This window comes from Antedon bifida, chromosome 11 (assembly GCF_963402885.1).
Source record: "Antedon bifida chromosome 11, ecAntBifi1.1, whole genome shotgun sequence".
Taxonomy (NCBI): domain Eukaryota; kingdom Metazoa; phylum Echinodermata; class Crinoidea; order Comatulida; family Antedonidae; genus Antedon; species Antedon bifida.
In genome coordinates, this window is record NC_136236.1 from 4209532 (window position 1) to 4229725 (window position 20194).

The window sequence follows — 20194 nt, forward strand, 5'->3', positions numbered from 1 at the left end:
GATGAAAGAGTCACAGTTATGTACAGTTCTATTATAATATAATAAAAACTAAAAATACATCAAAGCTCTCAGTACTGCTGTATGATCCAATGTGTTCCCAAAATAAATTGTGAATACAATATTAATATTTATTATAACAAATCAACAACAGTGACCGATTTTTTAGAGACTTGATTGTATTACAAACTTTATACACAAATAATCTATTTCTGTTGTTGTTATTGCATCTAGCAAATGCAATTATACAGATACATGCACTGCTCTCAAAATAGTGTACATAAAAATAACTGAACTTTGTAAGAACAGTACTGTAATGTTTTTATATACGTCTCATGTTAATATTACATCGTAAAATGCAAACTTTTGCTACACACAAAAATAAATTGTCAATAATGTTTAATTTTAGAATTTAAAAATTCTATTGTTTGAATACAAAGTCTGTACAGTAATTTTTTTCTTGAACAACCAATAAAATACAATGTTCTAGTTACTTGTGTCGGTGTCTACTTATTTTGGTGTAAATTCACACAAACTTTAATTTCAATTTATCTTTTAAAATTAAAGCAATAAAACATTGATTTCGCATAAAAATTACAAAATAAAAAGTTAATTGTAAAGAAGAATGCCACAATTGTTGTCCAAACTTGTCACTAATTTCTATTTACAATAATTTTGTTAATAGTGGTGATAGCTTGAAATGAGAAATTTCTCCTTGAAAATGAATGTTTTGTAATTTTCAAGAGAAAATTACATTATTAATAACAAGCATCAATAATGCCCCTATTGTTATCAATACTGATTCTGCTCGTTTTGTCATCAACATTTATCAGATGCAAATTACTGACATAATACTAATAGCATCTTTTTTGTAAATTGTAATTTTAACAAATGTATGATGTAAATGTGAATGTTTTGTTTGTTTTACGAGTTTTTATTGCGGATAAGAATTTTTCCATGTATGTACACATTTTTATATCATGTAGAACAAAAAAAGATTTGATTAATAACATCAACATCAATATTAAAATGTTGACATAAGTATTTTATAATTTTCAATATTTATCATCATGAGCTTATTTCAAAAAATTAAATTAATATTGTAATCATAAAAACAGTTACTGAATTCAATATTAACATCATTTTATTATTATTCAAAGTCATCAACTATATATTATCATAATATCAACATTTTCAACTTCAACAATCAATAATAATTTATCATCATTAACATAATCAACAAGCATTCATATTTAATATTTTTTTAGTGATGATGAATATTATAATAAGCTTATTAATATTTATAATCACTAACAAATTTATAAACATCATTATCAACTAGCAATGCATTCATATTTATATTATTATATCTTAGTCATCAAGATTATTAATAATATTCATAAAAATGTATCAACATTATTATCGTATCAACTAGCATTTATATATGTATCTCAAGTTCATCATTAATTTTATCAAACATTTCAACATCATTAATATTCGAATACAAGCATTCATTTTATTTTATGTTTAGCTTATTTTTATGTTTGCTTATAAAATGTCATTATATAACATTATAATTCATATGATCATAATATTCATCATATTATATTTTGTATTTTTTTTGTATTTATTTATTTAATCAGACTGTTGTTTAAATTATAAGACCAGCCAATTCTGGCTATGAGTGAACAAATATATAAAATAACAATTAGACACGGATAATTTATTGAATATACTGTACTGTACTACATTTAAAAACTGTATTACTATTAAAAATCTTTAAAAATAAGAAAGTCTAAAGCTATGTCTACATACACTATCAAACTTGATAAAAAAATGCGATGTGCACATATATGGACATGATGATGTCATATCACTACCATATTTGGGTATAGCACTACCATATTTGGGAACATCACACCTTTTTTGATAGTGTAGACAGAGCTTTAGCCTGCATTTATTAATATATCCTTTTTGTATGGTATCAAACCAATAATAGAACATTAGTTGTTCCTTTCCTTAAATGGATAATTATAAAGGGAAATTGATAAAATTAATTAATAACTTGAAAATCATTCAATTTCTATAATGGCCTTGAAACTTAGTGATTGGTTATACATTTACAATTAAATTAAAGTAAGAAAACTTTTGAGTATTTGATTGTTCTTAGAGTTTCACAACTGTGAAATTGACGAGTTGAGTGGCCGAGTGGTTAAAGAAGAGTGCTGTTAAGGCATGGTAAGTTAAACAGGGTGTCATGAACCATACATAGCCATAACATCAGCACAGCATCAAGGCCATCCTCCATAGTTTTTAAGGTAGAACATTAAACTGGGGGTTCAGTGTACAAATCTAAACCATGCATTTTTCGGAAGAGCACCATGGTTTCTCGTTCATCTCAGTAGTGCCGAAAGGATGTCTGAAGAAGCGGTTACCACCGATCCTTTACAGGCAACAAAAAGATTTCATCCCTGATGTGTCCACTTATAAATTTAGATTTAAAAGAAAGAAGAAAGATTTTTGATGTACACAATACCTGATCATTATTTAGTCATTGCTCAGTTAATGTGAACGCATTCTACCACAACATCAATTGTTTTGTTGTCTGCTTAAGTAATATTCTCTCTTTTATCCTGCATTGTGTAATTAATAATTGCCAACATTTTCAACTATAACCGCATTACCTCTCAAAACAACAAAAAAGTTTTTCTTACGCACCATACTAAATCACCCCAAATAGTTTGGTGTTGGGTTTTAACTAGAATGATGCTGCAGAAACATTAAATAAGTTTGATGGAGATTGAGGATGGTGGGATAGGGTAGGGAAGTGGTAACAAAATTTAATTTTTTTTAAATGTTTTGTTTTATTTCATACCCATAAACAGTGAGCAACTCGCCAATTACAGGATGGATAAACTATTTTATAATTTATCATGCTTATAAACTCATTTGAGGGTTAGAGTCGTGAGTTACAAACCTGGCACAAGGTGAATTGAACCCCGGATCTTGGGATTGGAAAGCAAGCGTGTTACCCACCAAGCTACAGTTCCACTATTTGTTAAAAAGAAATTTTAAATTAAAGTGCTGTAACACTATTAAAAAAGCCGATTAAATATTGTTAAAACGCTACCCTGTCGTTTTAATACAAGAAAAATCAATACTACATCAATCCATTTACTGTATAAGATGGCAATCTACAGTAATAAAAAACAAATATCTATAAAACATCATTTTAATATTTCATTAGATAAAGAAGAATTATGAGTTTTGTATCTCCTTTGTCAACAGCTTGGATGTGCAATTGAAAGCTATAAAAGGTCATCCACTCATGAATAATTCATTGTTATAATTTACAAATTATATATAGAGGGCAGTATAACAATATTTCTTAAAAACACAAAATGATTTTTATTAAAAAGATACAAAAAGAGTTTTGTGTTCCTAGGGAGCTTTTGATTTGCAACGACTGACGACCTAGGAAAAAGTTAATTCATTGGGAATGTTTCATCATTGTATTCCTCGACATACAATGGTTTTGGTATCGTTCTAGATCCAAACAACGACTGCTGGCACACCATGCGTGTCCCAGGTCACCTAAATAGAAAATTTGGCAAAACATTTTCCTTGAGTTAGTAACCGAGGAAAATGTTCAGACCGAGTTTGGCAAAACATTTTCTTTGAGTTAGTAACCAAGGATGGGTGTTGCCCAATCAGGATAAATTGAACGGCCTATCTAAATACTTTTATTTGCATAATTTAACATACAGAAGAAGTTCAAGGAACCGATGTGTTTTTGCAAAGAAGTATAAGCAAGGTTGAGGAAGTCTTGATGTTTTGGATATTATGCAACCATATTCTGGTGTGAGAAGACGGAATACCTACTATTGTTCATTCGCCAAGCAAACCTTTAAATCAATAAAAATTAAGCATAAACATGAATAAAAATTTTAATACAAAGCCAACTTACAAGGAACTGTTCGCATGTACAGATTATCTCTTATCGTCTGTTGCAGTTCGTGGTCCACGGAGCCTTTATGGAATCTTGTATTGAGGTAACGTCTGAGATCTTTCGAGAGTGTCGGGCCTAGAAATGAAAGCAAAAAAAGCGCAAATCAAATAGATGAAAGAATATTGATTATAGATTTGGTTTTGTTTTCTTAATGTAATTGGATAGCATTCTTAATCTCAACAAATTGATCTCGAATTATCTAATTTTTTACTTACAACCACTGACCTAGTTAATGTCGAATTAAGAATAACAGACACTAATTATGGCATTTCTTATTCTTAGACTTGCTTGCACTATACAGTTTACGATTAAAAGGTTGGGAGTTGCCGGATAATGTACAGACAACCTTTATTCTCTAAATAATTAATATTGATTGGTTGTGTCTACAATGTTATGAATTAATGACTATGTTAAGTGGCTGACTTTAACCAGGCACTTCTACTGTGAATTTACAGTTTACTCTGTCTTTTACCATGGCTCAGATATAATCCCATGCTCCTGTTAAGTGGTTGACTTTAACTAGGGACTTCTTTGTAAATTTTACAGTTTACTCAGTCTTTTACCATGGCTCAGATATAATCCCATGTTCCTGTAAGTGGCTGACTTTAACCAGGCACTTCTACTGTGAATTTACAATTACTTAATAGTCTTCTACCATAATGGCTCGGATATAATCCCACATTCCTGTTAAGTGCCTGACTTTAAGCAGGCACTTCTATGTAAATTTTACAGTTTACTTAGTCTTTTACCATGGCTCAGATATAATCCCACATTCCTGTTTAGTGGCTGACTTTAACCAGGCACTTCTACTCTGAATTTAGTTACTTTAGTCTTTTACCATAATGGCTCAGATATAATCCCACGTTCCTACTAAGTGGCTGACTTTAACCAGGCACTTCTATCTACTGTGAATTTAAAGTTTAATCAGTCTTTTACCATGGCTCAGATATAATCCCACGTTCCTAGCATATCAAGGTGAATCAAATTCAGCATGCTTATAAACAAATACATCATTTTTAAAAATATCATCTAGATATAAATTTATGATTATATTTATATTGTGTTAAATTGTTTGAATGTATTCAATGCCATAAAAAATGTCCTTTTACAAATCACTCACCAGAGGGCAGCAAACACTATTTTATGTAAAATCAGTTTTATTACTTGGCAACATTTTATATTAATATTAAAACCAAATAAAAAACCAACAAACATGGCAATTATCCAATTATTAGGTAACCTTTTATTTCTGAAATTGAAGAATAATTTGTTGGATCATCAGCTAGAAAACGTGAGAAACAGGGAAGAGATGCCAAAAAATGCAGAAGAAAAGAAAAAGCTTTTTAAACACCAGAGGTCCATTATTATTCTACAGTTTTTTGTCTCTAATTTTATTGAGAGCACAAAATATCTTGGCTCTGACAACCTGTAAGAACGACGGACTGTTGACTTTTCTGAACAAATTTCACAGTGATGGTGGTCCCTTAAATAAGTTACAGTCATAATCAAATTAAACATGTTTGGTATGTAAATATTCAATAATAATTAGTCCTACAAACCCAATATTTTGGCACCATGCCAACACAAATCAAGGCTATATTTTGTAGATAAATAAATACTGTTATTATGAGGGTTTCTGAATATAGCATGTTCACCGAATATGGCATTAACAACAAAATCTTTAAATGTTATACGTGCTGTAACTAAATACATTTTTAAGATATCATTTTATAATATGGAATTATAATTATTAAGATACAGTACAGCATCAAACAGTACATAATACTATTTCTTTTCTACAAAAAAAAAAGTGTAAGCAAAAGCAAACTAAAGAAAAGATAGACTTAGACCAAGCCTAGTAAAAATAATTTGCATACTGAAAAAAGGGATGTTCTTTCGAACCCTGCTGTAACCAGTTTTTCCTTTCTCCCAATTTCTGTTATTAAGAGTGGACGTCGTGGTATATTCTTATATTAACATTTCAGCACAAAACAAAACCTTTCCTACAAAATTGACATGATAATTCAACTATAAATTTACGTTTTTTTTAATATCAAACACAATTGATAATGGACTGTATTATGACCTTAATATAGATCAATCTATTCAAGGCAAAGAAACCCCTATGATGTGAATAAACAGTATACCATGGCAAATGAATTGTGGCAGATTACAATATTATAGCACAGTTGATTACACTTGTAAAATGCATTGAAAAGCACTAGAACACAATCTAAACACTGCCAGCTCTCAATGTAAACACACTTTAAAGCTTCTGGATTGATGTATCATTTACAATCATCAGACAGCAAGGGTTTAAAGAATAATTGCATGGTGGGAGGGGTGTAGGGATACGGTGGGAGGGGTGTAGGTGTAAGGTGGAAGGGTGGAGAGACTTTATTGAATCAGAGTGATGTTTGGATAGGGTATATTTAACTAAGAGATACTAAAATATAATATTAATCCTCAAAAAGTAATTCATAATTTTGTTTTAGCTGTCATAAGGAAGAGCTCTATCTATCAGTGTGATGTTTAAAAGGGGCAGATGAGCGCTAATAAACATAATACTAATGTATGGGCCAGCAAAAAAGACAACTTGTATATGACATGCTTTTCAGTGACCCTACATCATCAAGCAAGTAATCAAGATAGTCTGTCAAAAATAAATATCAAAAGGGGGTTAGAGTGCTCTCCAGTGCTACCCTTGGATCAACCACTGCTTGAGCTCAACCCTGTGAAAAACACAAGTACATGGTAACCATGCCTTGAACAAACCATACAGTACTGCGGTGAACAGTTTATACCTTACTATCATAGGCATCACCAAACATGAAATAAACATTGCAAGCATGTTGGCTCCTGCATGCTATTGTCTGTGTCTGTATGAGGAGACATATGATAACCATTAGTGGTGGTTAAGGCCTAAAGTGCCAGTCAACATATCTTGACCCCATGCTTATAATGCTTGATCTATTTACTTTTCTACTGGTCAACAAAAGATGATGGTCTTCGGCCTGCTGAACAACCTGCTGAATATCCCTTGAACATGTATAGAAAAATGGCAATTTTGAATTTGATCAAAAGTATCTTGTCTTTGCTAAACATTTGTTATTTTGGGGTGAAGAAGGTAAAAATTGTTGTTGTACAGTAATACCCAAACAACTTGATTTTGTCTACATTCTACAATACTCCATTCATGTGCTTGGGCTCACATCCTTCCGACAGAGGGTGTCAGCGCCCCATGGCCTTCACAGAGTTTACATCTGTACACAAGAGTGCACACCACACAAGCCTATGTTGACACCCCTGTGTGTAGTAAACTCTGAAGTTTTCCTAGGTAATTAGGGCATTCATATTGTCCAACAGACACAACTACAGTACACTATTTTATTTATACTGTATATTCTTATACAGTAATAATGGAAAGGACTAATGTACAGTCTCAGTCTGAAATATCTACAGTTACACCAACAAGGCTACTCAGTAATTGTACAATATATCATGCTGTAAAAAAGTCAAACTGTAGTAAATCTGACACTGTAGTAGACATGAAGATATAATAACAACAACAATGCTTAAACTATATTACTGTTACAAATACAAAAATCATAATGTACATTCACCGTTTGCAACAATATTAAAGTCATAAATGTACTAGTAAATTTGACACTATGTTCTAACAACCACAGAAGACTGTTATAAAATACAGTCAAATTCATCACTACTGATACGGCAACAATTGAAGTCATAAAAGTCATAGTAAATCGGACACTTTGCAGACACCAAGACAATCTACTCTATAATCACAGCAAAAAATTATATAGCAAATAATTATACCATCAAAATCTATCACAGTTGTAACAAAATACAGTACAGTTTACAGTTATAAAAGTCATAATAAATTTGACATTTCTTTTTTTTAAGAGCTCCTAACACTTGGATCTTCTCACCTTCAACATTAAATATAATTGATAGCACATTTTTTAACCTATCTAGATAAAAAATGAGTCCCACGAGAGCACTAAAGAGAACAAGAAAATATATTCTACATCCCACAAAGCCCATTCACATGGATGTCTACTGAACCAGAACATTGAGAATGTTCTCCAAAATGTTCAGGGTTCATCAGTATTTAATTTCTTGACATTTCTAATGGAGGAAGTTAATGTGAAAACCCTGTTTGCGAGAATAAGATTCTGTACAAGGACGTGATGAGAGAAGGGATACAGATGTTGAGAGAACGGGCCTGTTGGGGAAGGGGTGCCTATTGGGAGAAGTGGTGTCTATTGAGAGAAGTGCTGTCTATTGAGAGAAGGTGTGTCTATTGAGAGAAGTGTTGTCTATCGGGAAAAGTAGTGTCTATCGGAAGAAGAGGTGTCTATCAGGAGAAGGTGTGTCTATCGAGAGAAGGTGTGTCTATTGAGAGAAGGTGTGTCTATTGAGAGAAGGTGTGTCTATTGGGATAAGGGGCACCATTCAAGGGTAAAGAAATGTCTGTCCAAAAATAGGTGTGTGGACACATAAAGGATGGTGCATTAATAAAATTAATACAGTACAGTATTGACTTTATTGTTTTTCTTTTTTGTCCCATTCACTCCATTTTATGAGGCGGTTAAAATAAATATTGCTGAATTTTATTTATTTTAATTCAAAATACAATTTAACTTTTTCTGCAATGGTTACCGTATATTATGACCATTATTGAATTTTAATTTCCTTTTTTATATACTCGGTCTCCAAAAAAAAAATGCACATGCAAAGAGAATCCAATTCACCTGTACATTATAAGCGCCATAGACATTATACCACCCACTCCTTCCTTAGCATATGATTTTTTCCGTTTACGATTCTTAACATGCAGAAGATTTAAATGTCATTCAGTCATGATTTACCCGTTAATTAATTCAAATTTAAATACCAACAAAATAAATTAGACAGGGAGACACATAAAATATATCCACTACATATAGATGATGATTGTTTATAATGGTAATTCATTTTAAGGTAATCCTTACTTGTATTTCATGCAAAATTGTTGTCTACCTGTCGGTTAGTTAGTGTCAGTGAGACATCAAAATGAATTATTATCTGATGAAACTCCTTCACAATGATAATTAATATTAAAAATGATTTAACACAAATCAGAAATGGTGTTGGTAAGTCTATAAGTGCTAGTTTACCTGGATAAACCGACAAATGCCATATTCTCCTCGAAGAGCAAGATATACTCAAAAAGTAGAAAATTCACTGAACATCCATCTCCATAATGGTACAGTCCACAAATCATGCCCTCAAGTGGGAGCATCCCCACAAACCACCATCATTATTTCTTTTTTGAGACATGAAAAAGTATGAAAACTTTTCAAATATATCTCGCTCTTTAAGGAGAATATGGCATTTGTTGGTTTATCCAGGTAAGCTAGGCACAAAATAGACTAATATATTATTAAATTTAATCCATTTGAATTTTGGCAAGCATACAATCATCAACATACAATTAATGCTTTAATGAAGTTACTTTTTAAAATAATAATTTGCATAACAGTTTAATTGATACACTACAATATTGGTTTTTACGTACTGTTTTCAATTGTTACTTTTAAATAGTGTAATATTTGTATTAATATATAGTAGAAAATTCTTCATGGCCATGTTGAAGTACATATGTATAAGTGTAACCATAATCAAATAAGGAGTTATAATTTTAAATATATTTGTTAGTTACATTATTGTTCATTTCAAATGTACCTTAATACAAAGGTAAAAACAGGGGGAAATACCTACAACTCTGTTAAGTAAAGATGCATTTAATAAATGGGAAAGATTAGTATAAAGTAAATAAATTATACTTGTGTATTTTAATCTGACTAGCTGGGTTAAGATACAACCCATTAGTGCAATAGCATAGCAACTAATGTACATGAACTAAATAATGACGTTGACGAATATATTAAATAAATGTATGTCAAATAGTCTTATTTGAAAATGGCACACATACTGTAAACTGTAATAATATAGTACTCACATCTTCTTGAATTATTTTTAAATTATGTTATTAGATAATCAACTCTAAATCATTGTACTGTACTACTATTTAATGATTTTATAATCATATAGTACCAGGCCTTAAAAGCCAGTATTTTTACAGGGAATTTTGTTTTTCCAAAAAAAGAAGCGAAAATCGTCATGGGCTATATGCTAATTAAGCCTACCATAACTTCCATTGTTTGTCTCAAATTTGAAAAGGCACATTTCAGGAAAGTTCGAACCCCAGAACTCCCCCTGTCTACATGCTAAAGCATGGTTCTCAAATAAAATGGTTGTCAAAAAGGCTAATAATATCGCTCAGTATTATTCTAAAACATTGACCATATAGACAACATTTGCTAGCATTGTCTACTAAAACCTTAACTATGTGGATTCTAAACATAGCCTTTTAGACAGACACCCACCTAATGACAGCACAGCATGATAATAATAGTATTTCTACCCTAACAATAGAATGACATCATCAACGATTAATACCAATACCAGCATGGTCTATTGTTTTCTGTCATTCAAGCTTGGGTTGGGTTTACTACAGTAGGCCAACGAATGCTTACTCATAAGTGTTGGCTTCTATGATTAATTGTATTATCTAATAATTGATGGTAATATAATAACAATTATGACTAATTAACATTTAATATCTAATAGCATTGTAGCAAGTAAATAATTTGTTATTTATTTTATTTAAGATAGGTAACCTCTTCAAAGACTAGTCTCCCAAAGGGCCCAGTTATGATCAGTGGCTGTATGTGTACTACTACACCGGGTAACCCCCTACTCGTTTCGAAAAATGTACCAGGTTCTTTAAAGTGCACATGTGAGTGAGCCTCGACCCCTTGCCGATTTTATGGCTACATAAATACGGTTCCACTTCATTGATACTTTTCATAATTTTTATTTCATGGACAATATTTAATTGAATTTTAAAAATTATATTATACTTGTTTATAGAAAATTGCAGCAAGGGCTGCACAGAATAAATGCATTGGTTTTGTAGGCCAAAAGCATTTAATTTTATCAATATAACAAACGCTTATTTTTGGTCCTCTGTTTCCATTTTCTTTTCTGAATCCAAATAATTGGCAAAGCAGTTAAGACACGGACACAACCGCAAACCACTGTCACAACGGCACCAGGTTCCAGGTACTCCTCAGCGATAGTTTAGGTGACAAACCTTCTTTCGGTAGATTAACGGGTCATCCTAGGATTTCTGGTCTGTTTCAGTAGATTAAGGGGTCACCCTAAGGTTTCTGGTCTGTTTCAGCCTCGCTTTGGGCTAGCGACCCTCCTCAATCACTTTGTTACCCAAACCACAAGAGCTGTGGCACTATATCTCAGTATGACGAAAGTATTAACTAAGCCTTGTGCACGTTTACAAGATCAGAGTGTTAAAAAGCACTTTTAAATATTCGTTTTTAAAGATTTGTTTTAACCATATTCCAGTGTCATATATTTAATCTCTTTAACAGTTTTGCCTTGTATTTGAATGTTTATGTCATTTTTACTTTCACGCTTTAAATTTGATATCCAGATGACATGACAAAAGCGTGATAAAAACAGCGAATAAACTTGTACTTTAATTGACAAGGAGCCTGTGTGTGCGCGTTTTGATATTTTTGATCTCCATTCGCTAAATTTTAGGCCTTGCAATATTTCCTCTATCACCCAATAGAGGAACTATCCAAACCACATTGACACCTGGCCTGGATCTGATAGGCTACTCTATGCAGTGATACTGTACATCTTCGCAAGGCTAGACAAATTATTTTGATATCAACTTTAAATATCTTCCACACTTACATAAAACAACTATTGTACTCATTTTTTTTAATCAGGAAGGCCTGTTCGATTATATTGTTGCGATACACCTGGGCCAAGTTTTAATTCAGGTATACCTGATGTTCTAAGCATTTGACCATTCGATTTTATTTGTTAATCTCATTCTTTATGATTTGATACTGTAATAGGATTTTCCTGATTTTTGTGTGCCTTTAATCGGGTGTATAATCTGTATGCATTTGATATAAATTGAAATGTAAACCTGAAGGTCAAGTGACCACTGTTTGACCAATGTATCAAGCACTTGGTCAATCAACAGTTAATGCATACTTTACTGATACTATTGTGTGTATTGCGTGGTATTACAGACTTTGAGGCAGTTGAAACATACACAAATTATTAGTTTAAAATTAACCTTTAACCTAATAGCAACATTTAGTATCAATGGCAGAAGCTCAAACTATGTAGAATAATAGGTTTGCCTCTAAAGAAAGACCACTTGGAACCATTGTTTTTTTTAAATTAGAAGTTATTTAAAGAGAAAGTTTCATTTCTAACGTCATTGAATAGTGTAAATAAATTACATTGGATATTTCCATTTTAGACAAGAGAAGATGGTGATGTTTGGATGTTTCCATTTGAGGGAGTGGTCTTTGGACCGTACCATTTCCCCACTGAAGTCAATAGGTTAATTGTTCGTTTATCCAGGCAAGTTTTATTTACTCTGGGTTGATCCATTTTAGATATTGTTCATGTAATGAGATAAGAGAAGATGGTGATATTTGGATGTTTCCATTAGAGGGAGTGGTTTTTGGACCACACCATTTTGTTTGAGAGTAGAATAAGCTATTGTTAGTTTATCCAGGTAAGCTCAACTCTGATCAATTTAGGCCAAGAGCACTCTAGTATGATTAGCTTATGAATGACACACATCAACATATCTTACGTCACAGTACCTAGATACATACAACGATAAATTATGTTGATGAAGAAATGGGAAATGAATCAAACACAGCAACAGTACAACCAATATACTCAGATACTGTTACTGATTACCTACACTACATTCACACTTGTGCGTTTCATGTATCGGAAAACGGCAATTCTTTATTATAATTTTCCAGCGACGTCTTTGATTCCGTAAAACGGAATAAGAGTGGATGTATGTTATTCCAAGGGTCGATACAGATTTTTTTTTATACGTGGGAAAGGCCTAACATTTAATAATACTAAGTCGAAGGCTCTGTGTACACTATCAAACTAGTTTTACAAAAAAAGTGTGATATGCCCCATATATGGACATGGTGATGTCATATCACTACCATATTTAAGCATATCACTACCATATTTGGACACACACTTTATTTGGGTCAAACTGGTTTGATAGTGTAGACAGAACTTACTATTCTTTAAAAAATAGATCAAATAGTAGGTTTTTCATTTTATTATAGCTGTCAAAAGAAAGAAAGGAGCGCATCCATGGATCCACCCCTGAAGCACTAACAATACAACCATTGTTGAAAGACGTAACATGATGGGAGAGACTAAGGCCCTGTTCAGACCCATGGCGTTAGACCGTTTTAGCGTACGACGCTAAAAGAATGTGTGTCTGAACAGTTGGGGATTAGCGTACAACGCGTTGTACAACGGTTGTAGCGTTGTAGTGGAAAACGGTTGATAGTACCGTTTTAGCGTACGACGCTACTGTAAGTCAACGTTGTATCCAATCAGAACGTTTCCTGTTATGACGCGAAACAAGGTTTGACCTAGGCTGACATCTTGTATCGTCAATGTGTGAGAGATGGATTTCAACAACAAAAAGACCAGAATAAATAAGGCCTAACTAGGCTACAAATACAACTGTTAAAAAAAACTAGGCTACAAACTACATGTATTAATTGATTACCATTATATTTTCTAACAAATGACATAAATAAATGCACCTTGTATTTAAACATAGTGACTACGATCCCGTCCCCTTTTAGGCCTAGGCCTAGCTAAGAGCCATTCACGCATTTCATTCAAGCTAAAAACTAGCGTGGTGGGACATCAAGTCACTCATTCATATATGAGGCAGACTAGACTGGACAAGTTTAATGCTGAAAACCCCCTTAACTCCTAAAAAATTCAGTAAACAAACAAGGGGAGCTGTGTCATTTTTATTAGCAAGTTAAGGGTTTTTTTTTAACTGACTGGTCTGGACTAATCACAATCAATTTTTTCCACCCATGTGATTAACACAATCTCCATCTTCATCATTAGAAGGCCTGCTTTATTTTCGTAACACAAGAGCCTGGGGAAAATGTTTTTTACTACAAAATAAAACAATAGAAACAGAAATTTGGCTTTACTATATTTTTCTTAAATAAATGCTGAGGTATGTTTTATTTACGGCAAATGTTGTCATAATTGTAGGGCTGAGATCTAGGCCTATATACAGTGGAAATAATGATGAAAACACGTGGGTAAGAGCACATGAATATGCAACTAGAACCAACCTAAATGACGCACTTCCGTTGTAACGATAATCGTACGCTATGGGTCTGAACACCTCATTTTTTTCTCTGCGGTTTGTAATGTGACCTTGCTAGTAACGTTGTACGCTAAAACGGTCTAACGCCATGGGTCTGAACATAGCCTAAACTGTTAAGCTGGATTTGTACTCAATGTATCTCAAATTAACATAAGTATCAATCATGTAACATGATATGGATATACAGACAATTATCTGATCAATTATGTTGAAAAGATGCTGGTTTGACCTGGCTATTGCATTGTAACCTGTGTTTGACTAAAAATAAAATACAAAGGAAAACAATTTCATCAAGTGTGCCTAATATGGTAGTGATATGACATCATCATGTCTATGGGCACATCACATTTTATCGTCACATAAAGTTTGATAGTGTAGACAGAGCTTAAGAAATAATCGCAACTCAAGTAATTGTCTTTTCAATTCATTCAGTACCTAGATACCAACTGATGAATTATGCATGTCTGCCACCGCATGCATAAATGTATTAGTTTAGCATGGATTACCATATTAAAGGTGATCATCGTCAACTATCGATGGGAGGAGCACCTATTGTACTTGTTCTAAATAAAATATCATGCAGAAAATGTATAATCAAAGCAAAATAATTCTACTGCAGTATTTCTACTGCAGTAATTCTACAGTACCTAGATACACACAATTATCAGAATACGATTACCATTTATTAAAGGTGATCATCACTAACTATTGATGGGTAGAGCACCTATTGTAGTTGTTCCAAATCAAATATCTTGCAGTCAGAAAACGATTTAATCAAAGCAAAGTAATTCAACTGCAGTAATTCTACAGTAATTATTAGAATATTGTAGAGTGTACAGTATGCTACTGTATAGAACCTGATCTCTACCTGATTGTACTGTAGAGTACCTCCACATCTCTATAAAACTTTTTTTTCTTCTCTTTAAAGAAATTTCTTTCATTCAGTGCTTTCACAGGTATTATTAACAGTTTTGGCACCGTCTCTCTATTTTTTTGTAGTACATCTATGGTATTCCAAATCACGATACTGTATCATCAAATAATTGCACTATTTTATTTTAGCAATTGAAGATAAATTAGTACTTTGATAGCCAATAGAAAGTCAATTAAAAGAAATAATAATTACACTATCATAAACAAATCAAAAATGCAAACACAACATATCTGACACTACATACAGAGAAAAATATTAACAAGCAAATAAAGTTGTTTCTTGATTTCAACTCAGTATAAAATTTTGTTCTGATTGGTTCAACTCGTCCAGTCTTATTTAAAAATTTACTCATGAATAAAACCACATTTGGGACAATAAAAAAATAATGGTTTCGATGGCCTATGGATATCTGTTAACTCACTGGGCTAAACTCTTTAAAGATGGTTGAAATTTAAAAAAAAGAAAGATATTTTTTTGGAGAGTTCCGGTTTCCGGTGACTAGAGTGTACTGTACATACATAGTATTCATTGGTTACCTAAGGTGTTAATATTATCAATGAGTCACCCACAGCTATAGTAAATAGTTACCACCAAGTAGGTGCATGTCTGGGAAAGGTCAATGAACTCCTTATACTTTGTTGCATAACCCAGTCTAAGCAGGAGTCAACCAAATGTCTGTGCATGGAGGTACCCTCAGTATACAGTAGTTAAAGTAGTCAATCTGCAATCACTGACTGTCACTCAGTCAGTCAATCATATAAAATAAGGGTTTAAGTATAGTCGGAATAACCTGACATTTGTGTATTACTGTGACTTGCAAGTATTTATTTAAAAGAAAAGATTTCCTATATTCAAATGAGGTTTATGAATAATAAAGGAAGAAGAGGATCTTTATGATCTGGACCCACGGACATGATACAAATTGTACATGGGTTTTATTTTAGACCAGCCCATTTTGGAGATCATGTAGATGTATACACATACAGTAGTTCACCTTGCATGTCCATTAGAAGATACTGAACGTACTGTAGTGGGTTTCAGCGTCATCGGTTGGCATAAAAGCAATAAAGACTCTTTTCTCAAACTTAAATGTAGATAAGTGTATTGGTCAGTAAAAAGGAAAAGCTACAGTAAAGCATGTAGATAGAGAGCTTAAACAGAACAGAGGGTATGAGTAGGACTACCAAATTCTGTAGAGTGCTAATACTACAGTATACAGGTATACTACTGTATACTGTTTGTTTGTACTCTGTTTGAAAATGACTGACTAAATTAATAGAAATTAATATTCATTTAGCAATTATGAAACATACCTTTAATCCATTAGGCTGTATATTTCCAAAGTTGTGAATAAGTTAAATACCACATGTAAAAATGTTGTAGATTCCCGGTTGGACATTAACCTCAGCAAATCGATAGTTCCGTTACTTAAAACACAAAATCTACATGCTTATCAACTGCAAATTTACAACCTGACTGTACTTTCACCACATAATGAATAGGCGCATCATGATCTATAGACAATCTATTCAAACAAAACAGAGAGGTCCCGTAGAGTTCTATTGATTTCTAGGCAGGAGGGGACAATAGGCCTCATCATCCAATAGACAAACCCAGTGCTTGCTGTGTCTGAATGATCTTGACACAACAGTGCTTCAGGACAAAAGGCTAACCTAGCTTAGAACAAGCAACACATTTGAGCTGTTAATAATCAACACAGAGGCCGCTAACCTATAGAAAATAGGGTGTAACTAACGTGGAGTTATTGCTTTTATTTGTATGATAAGGACATACTGTTAAGGCATTCACACGTAACTCTATGCATTGATTAACATACCACAATTATGCAAGAGGTATCCACTTATATCTTATTCTTAGGGACAATGTCAAAATTATCTACTGCATTTACTGCAGTACTACAGGTACTACTAATATTACTACTACTTTTTGTTTACTTTTAACCTGCAGTGTGTTACACAATTATTTTTCTGGGAAATCAATTTATATACAGTACATAATGTGTGCCATCATCTCTGATGTACACCTCTGACTTACAGTTATAACAGGTTTCAGTACTGTATAATTATCTAATATAATTGATAGATACAGTAAGCAATACCTTCCCCACTGGATTAAAACAGGGGCAGACAAATACGGGATAATTGTTTTGCATTTGAATGTAAAACAAGCCAGACTGCAATGTTACTTTGACTGCAATGCAATTTCAACATAGAAAAGAACATTTAAACAAGAAATATTTCTTTAAAAAAACGCCGCTCATCTCATCATAACTACTCTCTACATGCATCTCAATATTTATCAGCAAATGTTTTCATAGACTCTCTTTTCCCAGACGTGCTTTTGGGTGTGTGCATGCTCAGTCCGAGTTTCCAAATACCCATTTTTGCAGCCATAGTAAACTATAAGCTACCGCATGGTAACTGTTTCTTAATGCCTATGTTCCCTTGAATATAATAACTGCCTAAAGGAGCGGCGCAACAAAAGCTACTAGTAGTACTATAGTATATTATTAATGATAGTGTACAGTAGTAACACTGTGTATATCGTATCCAAGTAAACACACTGTAACATTATCCTATCTGTAGTGAGATCAGTTATTACTGACAGTAAACTGAAACAACCTTTCCAGTATTCTACTGTGCTACCTGCAATCATAGAGAAAATGTATGTATTCAACAATACAAAACTACACAGTTGACATCATTGTATACTACAAAGTATAAACAAAATAAAACAATCACCTTAGCTACAGTACAACAAAAAACAACCCCTTATCTTGTTTTCTTGACCATTCAAACAGACCAATGAGAAACAGGTGACAATTCAAATAGACCAATGAGAAACAGGTGACTAGCCTAAATCCAACTAGCTTTTCTTGCCATATTTTTAGCTTAAAGTCATTAGGGTGCTGTTAACATCAAACAGTAGGCAGAATTCCTAGCCTGGGATACATTAGATTACTAGCTTTAATCTAGCCTGTGAGGCCATGAACTTGAATGCTCTGCTCATATATCATCAATGAAGTAGAAAGGTCAACTGGTGACCTCTTACATAGAATATGCTGTAGAAATGGTTCTTTATGTTGACATTTAAAAATAGGTTGATATAATGAAATATTTTGTATTGTAAATTTGTTTTCTTGTATCAAATCATTTACAAATTACATGTAAAATTATATTATGATAGTACAGTAATTAAGGAAACATTTTTCTGTGATGAATCAAGAAGGGAAAACATCACTATACGGCCAGCCCTACTCATGAGACACCCCTGTTAAGGGGAACACGCTGTTGGGTCCCGAAAGGTTCTATATACATAGTAGTATAGTGCTGTGGGTAAAATGTTTACTAGAAAATAACTGCATAGTGCATGCATTATCTACATGTACAGTATGTAGTACATTTATTCATCAATGATCACAGTAAATTTACATTTTATTTTAAAGATGTATTGTCCCCCAAAAACATGAAAAATGAAAATTAATTTAGACTTTGAATATATTATTTTGTAGTTTTAATAAAGTTGATCACTTCCATAGAAAAAAAATGAAAAAAAAGTAGTGGTTTCACTTATAAAATGACAAAATAAATGGTTAAATTCAACCAAAAATCCATTGGCTGGCACATTACATTTTCAGGTAAATACATTTTTTTTCGATCCAATTTTTGGTCAAAGTGGATAAATATTATGTTACATTAATATGGAATATTCAACAAAAAATTGTTTAAGAATTATTTTTTCAGGGGGACAATACATCTTTAAAAATTGTTCCATTATGGTATTTATAATTTAGATAGAAACTTGGTGATTGAGTGGGCTAACAGTTATTTACAATGTAATCAACAAATGAACTAAATGGTATCTCGCTATGCTTCACTGACCACAAATAAAAATGTAAACTCAATTTATGAGATTTTAACAGTGACTTGTTGGATCACAGTGTGGGATTCTTTGAATACTGTAGAACCTTTAGTAAACTTAAATGATTCAATGATAAAAACAGTGCTGTCAATGGCTTGGTTACATCATAGCCAAACGTGGGGGGCGTTAATATGGTCCTAGTGCTTAAAATACCAACACTACATACAATACAAGACATTGAACCACTTTTCCTGATATTAATTTTGAAATAAATTCTGATATAAAGTTTGTGGTACACCACGATAGTTCTGAAAAGACCTGTTGAGTTTCTGGACGTTTTGATCAATACTTTGATCATCCTAATGAGTGAAAATGGATTAAGTGGAAACAAGGGGAAATAATATACTTTATTAGGGGATACTTTGTTTGGTCCTGAAGGTGTCCCCTGAATAGGAGTTCCAGTGTATTATCCAATCACAAACATAGTTTCAAAATAACAAACAGTTGTTCTTCTATTTTGATTCTAAAAGTTCAGCCGAGTTCACTACAGTTCATAGTAAATAGAATTCAATACCAATTAATAACAATAACAATGATATTATTGATTCTTTTATGATGTCATCAGTATCATATTCGATATCACACTTTATGACACAATGTGGCTAAAATAATATTGTCAATGTGATGAAACAGCAGCTAAAGTCTACAATTTATATACAGTTTATAATTAGTGTATTATCTCATCCTCCTAGTAACTTTTTTCAAATATTTCATTCTATATTTTTAAATTGAAATCTAGATATTTCAAAACTCAAAATTAGGGTTCTAGATTTATCATTGCTTTTGAACATTTCAAAGAAAAGCTAATGTATTGCTGGTTGTGAATGCAAGTTACAGTGCAACTTCTATTAAAGGGACACAGTCAGGACGCAACAAAATGTCCCTTTAATAGGGGTATCCCTAAATAGTTGGCAATAGCGTTTAAACAACCTATATTGCCTGTCAGTCCATT

General features: G+C 32.6%; 1 protein-coding gene across 5 annotated transcripts in view; it reads right to left on the bottom strand.

Annotated features, from left to right (window-relative positions):
• The window catches only part of LOC144855789 (membrane-associated guanylate kinase, WW and PDZ domain-containing protein 3-like), an 88284-nt gene that overhangs the window by 58438 nt on the left and 9652 nt on the right, over nucleotides 1-20194 (bottom strand). For 4 of the 5 annotated variants that reach the window (XM_078713724.1, XM_078713721.1, XM_078713723.1 and 1 more), the window contains exon 3: nucleotides 3965-4081. In XM_078713724.1, coding sequence (XP_078569850.1) covers nucleotides 3965-4081 — 117 coding nt within the window. Of the gene's footprint in view, nucleotides 1-3964; nucleotides 4082-18062; nucleotides 18375-20194 lie in introns of those variants that run through there. The other variant, XM_078713725.1, reaches the window with a different exon arrangement.